The sequence below is a fragment of the Pseudonaja textilis genome, chromosome Z, assembly GCF_049901715.1.
Source record: "Pseudonaja textilis isolate UNSWEBS1 chromosome Z, rPseTex1.2, whole genome shotgun sequence".
NCBI lineage: Eukaryota > Metazoa > Chordata > Lepidosauria > Squamata > Elapidae > Pseudonaja > Pseudonaja textilis.
The window spans coordinates 110246408-110257387 of record NC_142008.1 but is presented as its reverse complement, the minus strand read 5'-3'; the positions used below and the strand labels follow the sequence as shown (position 1 = coordinate 110257387).

Sequence of the window (10980 nt, the reverse complement as noted above, 5' to 3'; positions counted from 1 at the left end):
AGTGCAAAGCATGATTAGCATTATCCTTGGGGTTACTGATGAGTTTATAATTCACTGTCTAGTGTGAACACCAGAAAATTATTAGATTGGCATCCTAAGTAAGCCTGATCTACAGATCTAGCCTACAGATCTACAGATCTGTATTTCTTTGGGATAGAGACTGAGAGATGGACCATATTGGCATTACATAAATTATGTACATTTACCTTTGTACAAAAATGGTGAGGAGGGTTGGTAGTTTCAAATTTCTGGGCTCTTATATCTCATAGGATCTCTCATGTACTATGAATGCTAACATGCTTGTGGAGAAGGCACAGAAGAGGCTGTACTTCCTGAGAATGCTCAGGAAGATAAATCTATCTCTACTTCTGTCCTACTACCACAGCACCATTGAAAGTATTCTGACATACAGCATTCTTGTATGGTATGGGAGCAGCTTTGAAGTGGACCAAAAAACTCTACAGAGAATCATTTAAGCTGCCCAGAATATCATCGGGCTCCAGTTACCAGTTCTGGATGACATCTTCGCATCTCGCACAACATTCTCAGAGACTCTTCCGATCCTGCTTATAATCTTTGTGAACTGTTGCCTTCTGGAAGAAGATACAGAACAATTATAATTCAGACCACACATTTTCTGAACAGTTTTTATCCCAAAGCTATAATTGTATTTAACAATGAACTTAAGGAGCTGTTGGACAGTATTACTTGGTCTGTTCTGTGGATGCTTTTGTGTTTTTAGGCGGTGGGGAATTTTGGTGAGTGGGGTGTGTTTGGGGATTGTTGTGTGTGTGTGTGTGTGTGTAGGGTCTGGTCTCTGGGTGTTATATGAATTTCATTGTATGTGTATACTATGTATATTCGTACAATGACACTAAAGTATTATTATATAACGTAGGTATTTGCATCAGTTCTCAGGCTCTTGAAAATCCGTGGTATTATTACTGAGAGCAGCAAGCAGTTTCTCTCTATAGTCTGCATGGAGTTCCAGCCTGTAATGTGTTATGATCCCAGGAATGGAGGAGCCAAAATATTGGGACTTATTCCTTGTATGGGGGCAATTTAGAGGTGGAATTTAATGATATAATGGGTAATGTTAGTCTTGGCATGGTGAAAGAATATCAAATGTCATTGACTAAGGTGGTCATAGGTAATGGAAAACTACTGACACCAATAGACTATATACTGCATTCTATAGGGAGATTTCCCACTAGTAGAATTTATAGTATGTTGATCATAAATGGAAGCAGACTACCAAAAATGTGTACATGAAAGAGGGGTAAATCTTGAATTTGCAAACTTGTGAACTTCTTTGCTATAGGAGCCTTCTGTGTATGTGTTTGTTTCTATGTTTAAATGCTATCCCATTTGGAATATTCAAGCTCTCACTCTGCTTACAAATTTAATATTTTTAACCACTTTATTTTTAAAAAATGATTTTAACAAACCTTTGTGGTTCGCTTTCCTATTTTCTCCTTGTGATGGACTACAGAGAAGCAGCAGTTTTCCAGGAATGGAGGAGCACATTACAAAGAGAGGGACAAGATAAGAGGCAATTGTAGGAGATGACCAGGTTAAGCCCAAGGGAGGGGTGATCAGTCTCAAATCCCTTCATGCCCACAAGTGATCTTAGTCCAGCCTACCTTTAATTCTATTGACTCTTATCTATTGCCAATTTGCTTTGACCATTAGTACTTCAGATTCTTTCTATTTTAAAAAACAATTTTATTGATTTTCAAAGCCAATACACAAACAAACAAAACATAAAATATAAAAACATAGAACATCTTTTCTGAAAGCTGCTTGATCCCGGGTTACAACTCTTTGTACAGACACAAATTCAAATTCATATTCATTTTATATACCATTCCATATCTTATTACCATTTTCAATTTTCTATATAACTTCTCATCTCTTTTAACTTTCTTAGTTTTATTTTATTTATCTCATCTCGGTTCAAATCATAATACTTATTATTCTTTGTCTGTTCTGTTTCCAGCTATCCATTTATCTTTTCTCTTTAAACAGAACTTCTCCTGTATACTGATTGGAGTATGATGCCTTTAACTCTTTCCCCTAAATTTATAATACTTAATATAATACATAACTTGCTTTGGGATTCTGTTTAGTACATTCTAAAATTACACAATGTTTTTAATAGAAATTTTTTTTATAGGTATATGATGTAATTAAAACAACTATCAATGCCAATACAAATCTAATCATTAATATTAATATTCATTTATATCTTAAACACTTTACACGTTACTTTTCAATTAAATATCATACTTTTATGGGAACACTTATACTTTCCATAGTTATTTCCCCCCCACATCACATATTTTAAATCATTATTTCACTAAAATGTTCCCATTTCTCCTACTTCAATTCTCTCATTTATTTCATTGCCTTCTTTTTCTTCACAAAAATTTCACTAAATTACACTAAATATTTTATCCCATTTTTGATTACATGTTGTTTCCAATTTTCTAACATTATTTCTGAATACAAATATAAGAATACAATCTTATGTACCTTTGCAGAATCCCTTTTTCAATCAAGTTTACCCATTGTCTCTAAAAGAATTTTTTTTCTTTACATCTTGCTCCCCACGATTGAGGATTCTGATCCCTTCCTTTCTCCCTTGCTTATTCTTCTCCTTGCCCTTTTTACCCCCTTGTCTCTCCACCTCCCTTTTCTTCTTCTGCTTTCCCCCTTTCTGTTGTTTTCTAACATTGTATCCACTTTTCAACTTATTTTTCTCTTTTTTGGTTGTTTTTTCAAATCTTAAAGTCCCCTTTTTCTTTTCCTTTTTCTCCTTTCCTTCTCCAAATAAAGTCACCTGTTCGTCAAAGGTGGCTTCTTCTTTATCCCAGTCATCCTGTTGCACAGTCAGTTTTTCATAAGTGCAAACCGCCATTTCTAAAAATTGAAAAAGAGTGCCAAGAGAATCTTTCCCTTCTTGTTCTTCTTTTTTGTATTTTTGGTATTCAATTTTCAATTCATCCACAGGTGATGCCATTGTAGAGAGAAAAGGTTTTTCCAAAACAACCACCCAAGTGCTTTTAATCAAAGATAGTTCCCAAATTTCCAAAATCACCAAACAATCCAAATAAGCTGTTTCTTTTAGTACTTTCTTCTTTCTTCCCTTTCTCTTTCTGGGTTACTGTTTAATCACAAAGTTCCAGTTAAAATGTATCTTTTAGAAGTCTTGTTAATATTTAATAGCTCTTTAAAATTCTAGGCAATTTCCTCCTTACTTTCAAATTCTGCTCCATTTTTTTTTCCTCTCCCTTCCCACTTACAGAAAAAAGTTTTTTTTTTTTAATGTTCAGAAATCCTTATCCCTTTAGCATTTAACTACCTCCAATGCGGGTTTTCCGATTTCTCTTGCGGTTCCATTCGCTGCCACATAAGGAAGGAAAGTGAAAAGAAAGAAAAACTTTCCCTTTTAAACTTCCATTCGCTGCTTGTAAATCTCTGGAAACAATGTATCTTTGGCAAATTTTAAGTTCCAGGGCACTTTTGCTGTTGCTTTATCCAGGTCAGCAAAAAACACTTTCACTTCTTCGCAGCTCCTCCTGCAGTTTCTTTTTCTGGCTGAGCGCTTCTTTGAGGTGGCCATTTCTGACCGCTGCTCAGCTGCCTTCGGAAAAGGGGGTTTAGCCGGCTAGGGAAGAGAGGTGTGATATCTCTTGACCCTGCCAGATACCCCCTGTCTTCACCACCTTCTACAGAGGTGGCTAGCCCTGAAGCCGAGTGGCTCAGGGCACTCCGGCAACGAGCACAGGCAGAAACTTACTACTGTATCTGGAGAATACTAGTGGCCCCCCAAAAGGAGGCTTGGTATGGGAGGAGGGGACCATCCTACTATTATCTATCCAGTAGCAAGAAAGTGTTCTCAGGGACAAACAATATTTTTGATATGTCTATTTATATTTTTCCTTCCTTGTGAAAACAGCGGGCAAATACGTATTTCTTAGACATACCGCCCATTGCCTCCTTCATTTTCTGATTTTTTAGAGTGTATATCATAGCCTTAAGGAAAGGAGTGATTGTGGTATAAAATCCAGATGCTATTTTGTCCAAACTAGTGCTGAAGATGGGGACAAGGTACACAAAGAGGCAAGGCAGAAAGAAAAGGTTGACTACTGTCAAGGGAGAACTACTACTTCTCCTTTCTCTGAAGTGGCCATGAAGTGTGCTCAGGATGATGCCATAGGAGATCAACAACATGACAAAAAAGAAACTGGGGAGATGAGGCCACTATTGGCCACCATGAGTATCTCAGTCACTTGGGTATCAACACAAGCCAATTTGACAATTTGCGGAATGTCACAAAAGAAATTATCCAGTTCACTTGGTCCACAGAAGGATGGCCGCAGGACCAGGAACAGCTGACTGCCAGAGTGAAGGAGGCCTCCAGCTCAACACCAACACAGCAGTCTAATGCAGTGTGGATGGTTCATCTTGACCGTGTATGTCAGTGGATGGCAAATGGCCACATAGTGATCGTAGGCCATGAGGGTAAGAAGAAACATCTCTGAACATCCAAGGAAGTATAGAAAAAAGAGCTGAGACATACATCCTCCAAATGAGATTGTCCTAGGTGATTAGGTCTGTTGCCATCTTGGGAATGACTACAGAACCCAAAGCAGTATCAATGATGGATAAATTAGCTAAGAAGAAATACATGGGTGACTTTAGAAGGTGTGGGTCTATATGCACTGTCAGTACAATGAGAAAGTTGCCAAACAGAATAGCAGCGTAGCCCATGGTGACCCGGACGGATAGAAGGAGCTGGATGGGATGAGATCTGGAAAGTCCTAGGAAGACAATGTCTGTTACTCTGGAGACATTCATGAAGATGACAGGACCTTGCAAGGAGAAACAAGAGTTATTTGGTTTTGCAGATTTTAATACCTTCTTCTATTAACATGAAACAATGAACCAATATTTCTCTTGAAGATCGAAGTAAAGTAATGTGAATGCATAATGCCATATATTGTAAAGAAAAGCAATATTTACTTGAATGCAAATTACATGATAGTTACATTATAATAACATAATATTCAAAGGTGGACCTCCAAGTTCTGTTTCAAGTTAGATCATCGAGACTTAAGCTAAAATGTGCAGGCAGTAAGTAATGTTAAATAGCAATAGCACTTAGACTTATATACTGCTTCATAATCCTTTACAACCCACTATAAGCAGTTTACAAAGTCAGCATACTGCTCCCCAACAATCTGCATCCTCAAAGTTCTTCTGTATTTGGAAACCCATACATTCTTTACAATCAAATGGGGAAGAATCCAGAACTGTTACTAAAATGCAGAGAAAATTCCCAACTCCCCCTCCATCCAATACATTTATTAATCAATTTCACTTTCATAATGACAGAATCAAGAAGAATCCTTTCATATATAGCTTATAAATCCCTGTATTTTTTTTCTATGAAGGGGACATAATCCTGGCCAAGGGTCAAGATCAGTACAACAGTCAAGGTCAGTATAGTTACTAATTAGAGCAAATGTGTAATACAGTGCAAATTATATAGATGGCTGATTAGAAATCAGCATTATGTGTTTGAGGAATTACTCTTTAAGTAGTCATATATTTCAAATGTAAAAAGAGCAATTTAGACAAAGCTGTAATGGAGAGAAAGAAAGAGAGAGAGAAAAAGGGACAGAGGAAGAAGGAAGGAAGGAAGGGCAGAAGAAAGGAAGGAAGGAGAGAGAGAGAAAGGAAGAGAGAGAGAGAGAGAGAGAAAGAAAGAAAGAAAGAAAGAAAGAAAGAAAGAAAGAAAGAAAGAAAGAAAGAAAGAAAGAAAGAAAGAAAGAACAGAAGAATGAAAGGAAGGAAAGAGAGAGAGAGAAAGGAAGGAAGGAAGAAATAATAGAAGGAAAGAAAGAAGGAAGGAAGATCTTAGGGATATATGATAGACAGATAGACAGAGATATGCTATTAAATGAATACAACATGTTCCTTTCCCATTAAGACCTAGGGAAGAAAATCCTCAAAGTTTCAAGTCCAGCAAACAGTGTAGAAGACCTACCCCATATTGCTCCCTGCTGCCAAGAGATCAGTTCACTTCTTACTTTCAAACAGGTATAATTAGCCTGTCTTACAATATAGTGAAGGTTATGAACTCTAGAGTGATAAAAAAAATAAATTAATGAAATTGACAAAGGACTAAAAGAAGGCAAGAATATTTGAATAAAAATATCAAAGATCTGTACAACAAGAGTGTCTGAATACCCTGGCATAAGCCAAGAAGCTAATCACACATCATGCAGGAAATACAAAAATAATATCCTTATTTTCAGTTTTTTCAAGCTTCCCAAAATAAATAAACTCTGATTTGGACATACACTCTGTTTTTTTTTTTTTTTAAATAGCTAAGTTACTTTAGGCCAGTCATTAATTCTCAGCCCAATTCACCTCACAGGGTTATTGTTGTGGGGAAAATAGGAGGGAAAAAGAGTATTAAGAATGTTTTCTGTCTTCAGTTACTTATAAAGTAATAAAGGTAGGATAAAATCAAATTAATAAACATATAAGTATACAAATAACTAACTACCCTTCAAAAGCTCTCAAAATGTAGTGCGTAGCATTTCTTTGTTCATTGTTCACCTATCTTCCAAAAACTTGCACTCTTTCTGAATTCAATACAGATTCATATTACCTGTTGTTTCTAAATACTTGGACCTCTGAAACCAAGTAAAGGTGAAACTTGTGGGTAAACATTAGGAGAAATTTATAATTACCCTTTTTTCTGTTTAGAAAATCAACTACTCAATCTGACAATGGATTGAGTCCTAATTTTCCTTCTGCTAAGAAGCACAGTTAAAATATTCAGTGGCCAACTATCATGCCTTTGGGAAACTGGTCCTATGAGGTCACGCCTCAGTCCCAAATCAGAAGCGATAATTGTATGGAGATATTCTTGAGGTAAAACAAACACTCCAAGATTTATTTATTTTTCTTATAGTTTCTAACTGAAGGATAATGACAGTAATGAGGATAAGACCTACCATGGCATAATGTTTGACTGGGTACCAGTCTATCATCATAGAGATGGACTTGGTGACATTGGGTTAATCATTTTTTCCCTGCCCGTGATTCTTCATTGATTTGTTTTGGGGAAAACAGGAAGGGGATAACTTTACTTTGCTTTATGCTCTCATATAAACAAAGGAGGGATATAAATCTAAGTAAATGAAAATGATATATCCCTTTTGCCTGCTGTGCTGTACATTTAAAAGGGGGTGAAGTAGTCTTAACTCAGAAAGGCTTGCTAATGTAGTTACCGTAATTAGGAAACAATGATAACTCAACAGATAATACACAGCTCAGCTTTCAATCCTGCTTAGAAAGTATGTTGAAGATTCAGGGATGTGTCATAGAGTTTGTTTCTCTGATTGTGGGAATTATTGAACTCCATTCCAACCCAAGCCACAATAATGAAAAATCAAAATGGAGGACCACTATTGCTATTGACCACTAAGCAAAATACGAACTGACTCCTTTCTCCCCTTCCCTCCTTCCTCTTCTCTCCTTCCTCCCTCCCTCCCTCCCTTCTGTCTTATAAAAATATTTGAAAAGAATATGCCAACTTCACATATTTAAGCAATTTCTCTCATATCTTTTGTCCCAAACCAGTTGTGCATCATGGTCACTGCTGTGGAGAGGCTTTTAAAAGTCCAGGAAAGGACTTTGGCTTGGAAAATATCCACATTTAATGTACTCATATCCACTTAGGCTATAGTTCTTTGAAACGAATGCATATTGTGATTAAAGAAGTCCTTCCCATCAAGGTTCTATTTCCATGAATTTAGCAGGTGTCTACTGGCTGAGCAAGGCAGAAAGAGTTCAGCCCACTCACAAAAATAAGAGGGATCTATTCCTCTTTTTCCCAATTTCTTCAAAGGCAAAACAGGTGACTTCAGGCTTGGAGCACATTGACCTAAAAACCTTACCTTCCAAATACAAGTAGTCCTCGACTTACAACAGTTTGCTCAGTGACTGTTTAAAGTTATAATTGAAAAAACACTGAAAAAAGTGACTTTGGCCATTTTTCACACTTATGACCATTGTAGCATCCCCATGGTCATGTGATTTACATTTGGATGCTTGACAAGTGACTCATATTTATGGCAGTTGCAGTGTCCCAGGGTCATATGATCACCTTTGCAAACTTCTGACAATCAAATCAATGGGGAAACCAGATTCACTTTAACAACTGTTACTAATCTTACAACTGCAGTGATTCACTTAACAAACATGACAAGAAAAGTCAAGACTCACTTAACAAATTTTTCACAGCAATATAAATTTTGGGTTCAATTGTGGTCATATGCTGAGGACTACCTGTAGTTATTTACTTGAAGAATGTAGTTATGTGTGATGTGTGCAATTGAGTTTGGTATAGAATGCATGGATTATTATATTATGATAATTTTAATACTGTTTTTGATAGATTACAACAAGTTTTATTAAATACTCCTCATCGTTAGCTCCATGTTTTTCATATGTAACATAAGTAGCTATGTAAAATTTCCAACAAACAAACTTACATTGGCTTTGAGAAAGATCACCCTCTTCTACTTGGGGGATTTGGGGGACCATACATGGAGGCTTGGACTTGTATGTTGAATGGCTCTGCAATTACTCTTTTAGTAGAAAGAAGAATTAGTCCTAAATCTAATCTGTGAAATCACAAAGATTTCCAAAGCATCTATTCACAGTTTCCCATTTTTCTAAGACCAATAAGGAAAAGTGCATTTCTTCTTCACCCGTCTCATTGCCTCTTTCATTTCCCGATTTCTTAGAGAATATATCATAGGATTAAGGAAAGGAGTAATTGTGGTATAAAATACGGATGCTATTTTGTCCAGACTGGCGCTGAAGATAGGAACAAGGTACACAAAGAGGCAAGGCAGGAAGAAAAGACTAACCACCATCAAGTGAGAGCTACAGGTGTACAGAGCCTTCCCTCCACTCTCCTTGAAGTGACCTTGAAGTGTGCTCAGGATGATGCCATAGGAGATCAATAAGATGGCAAAACACACCAGGGAGAGCAAGCCACTGTTGGCCACCATGAGTATCTCAGTCACTTGGGTATCAACACAAGCCAATTTGACTACCTGTGGAACATCACAAAAGAAATTGTCCACTTCATTTGGCCCACAGAATGGCAGCCGTAGGACCAAGAACACTTGGCTGGAAGAATGAAGGAGGCCTCCAGCCCAACAGAAGCACAGGAGTCTAATGCACCATGGTTGGTTCATTGTGATTGTGTATGTCAGTGGATGACAAATAGCCACATAGCGATCGTAGGCCATGAGGGTTAAAAGGAGCATCTCTGAGCCTCCGAAGAAGTGTAAGAAGAAGAGCTGGGACATACAGCCCCCAAATGAGATAGTCCTGGTTTGGGTGATCAAGTCTATTGCCAACCTGGGAACAACTACAGAACCCAAAGCAGTATCAAGGATGGATAAATTAGCTAAGAAAAAATACATGGGTGACCTTAGAAGGTGTGAATCTATTCGCACAATCAATACAATGAAGAGGTTTCCCAACAGAATGGCAGTATAACACATCATAACCAGGACAGATAGAAGGAGCTGAGTTGGTCCAGATTTGGAAAGACCCAAGAAGGTGAATTCTGTGACTCTGGAGGCATTCATGAAGATGATAGGACCTTACAAAGACAAACAACAATTATTTAGTATTGTCAATTCCAGCATGTCTTCCCAGTAACCAGCAAAGTGAACCCAATTTGTCATATGGTACAAAGAGAAGTAATATCATCTTCAATATCTATTACTAGCTGATCCCCTTGGTTCTTCTCTTAGATTATAGAGGACCAAGTTACCATGATACGGTGAATTCTTAATACTATAGTTCTGCCATTTTAATAGCTACCATTTCCTCATGGGAATGCAGCCAGAACTTTCACTGAACCAGAGAGAAATTCTTGACTGCCTTTACATCCACATTTTGTTTGATTAATCCTTACCATTTTTGTAGGACAGGACCAGAAAAAATCTCATTTCAAAGAATTTCATATTAAGCTTGTGAAGCACATTTTTCTGAATATATCATAATGTCATGTGATTTGCCTTTGCCAAACATGAAATGAGAATTATGCAGCCATCTCCTGAATGTCTTCCACTAGTATTGCAGAAATGTCTGGAAACTTACAAATGAAGAACAGTAGCATAAGCAGCAGAAATACCAGAAGGTGTATGCACAGATATGACCTAAATGTAAGAAGCAAGGAAATCGAGCATAGAAAGGAAATTTAATCATCTAGGAAACTTAGTCATTCAGTCAAGGTGCTTATGTGCTTCCAAGTCAGTGGTCCCCAACCTTTTGGGCACCAGGGATTGGGAGGAGAGAGGTTTGCCTGTGGTCTGGAGGGGACGTGGTTCCATGTGCTGCCTGAATTCTCTGGATGGGGCTTCACTTGTTTTTACGTGGCCTGGTTTCTGGCATGCCATGGTCTGGTCCATGGATCAGGGTTGGGGACCCCTGATCTAAGTCAGAAGTGCAATTGCACCATGTGTTTGTGAACTAATTTTCTGGCAGTTATCTAGGGAATGCTAATATATGTATGTGCCCACATAATTCTCTAGCTGAACATCATATTACTCTGTCTATATCTGTCTGCCTGCCTGCCTGCCTGCCTATCTGCCTATCCATCTATCTATCTATCTATCTATCTATCTATCTATCTATCTATCTATCTATCTATCTATCTATCATCTATCTATCTATCTATCTATCTATCTATCTATCTATCTACCTATCTATATCTACCTACCTACCTATCTGTCTGTCTATCTGTCTGTCTGTCTGTCTGTCTGCCTGCCTGCCTGCCAGCCTGCCTGCCTGACTATCTATCTATCTATCTATCTATCTATCTATCTATCTATCTATCTATCTATCTATCTATCATCTATCTATCTATCTATC

The 10980-nt window shown here is 37.5% G+C and overlaps 1 protein-coding gene and 1 pseudogene across 1 annotated transcript; both read right to left on the bottom strand.

Moving 5' to 3' along the window:
• Nucleotides 1–3933: 3933 nt before the first annotated feature.
• On the bottom strand, nt 3934–4878 carry LOC113449547 (olfactory receptor 4Q3-like; annotated as a pseudogene).
• Nucleotides 4879–8759: 3881 nt separating this feature from the next.
• On the bottom strand, nt 8760–9698 carry LOC113449548 (olfactory receptor 4Q3-like). Its single transcript, XM_026720640.2, has one exon. The coding sequence runs from the start codon at nt 9687–9689 to the stop codon at nt 8760–8762; it is 930 nt and encodes a 309-aa protein (XP_026576425.2). The 5' UTR covers nt 9690–9698.
• Nucleotides 9699–10980: the final 1282 nt, after the last annotated feature.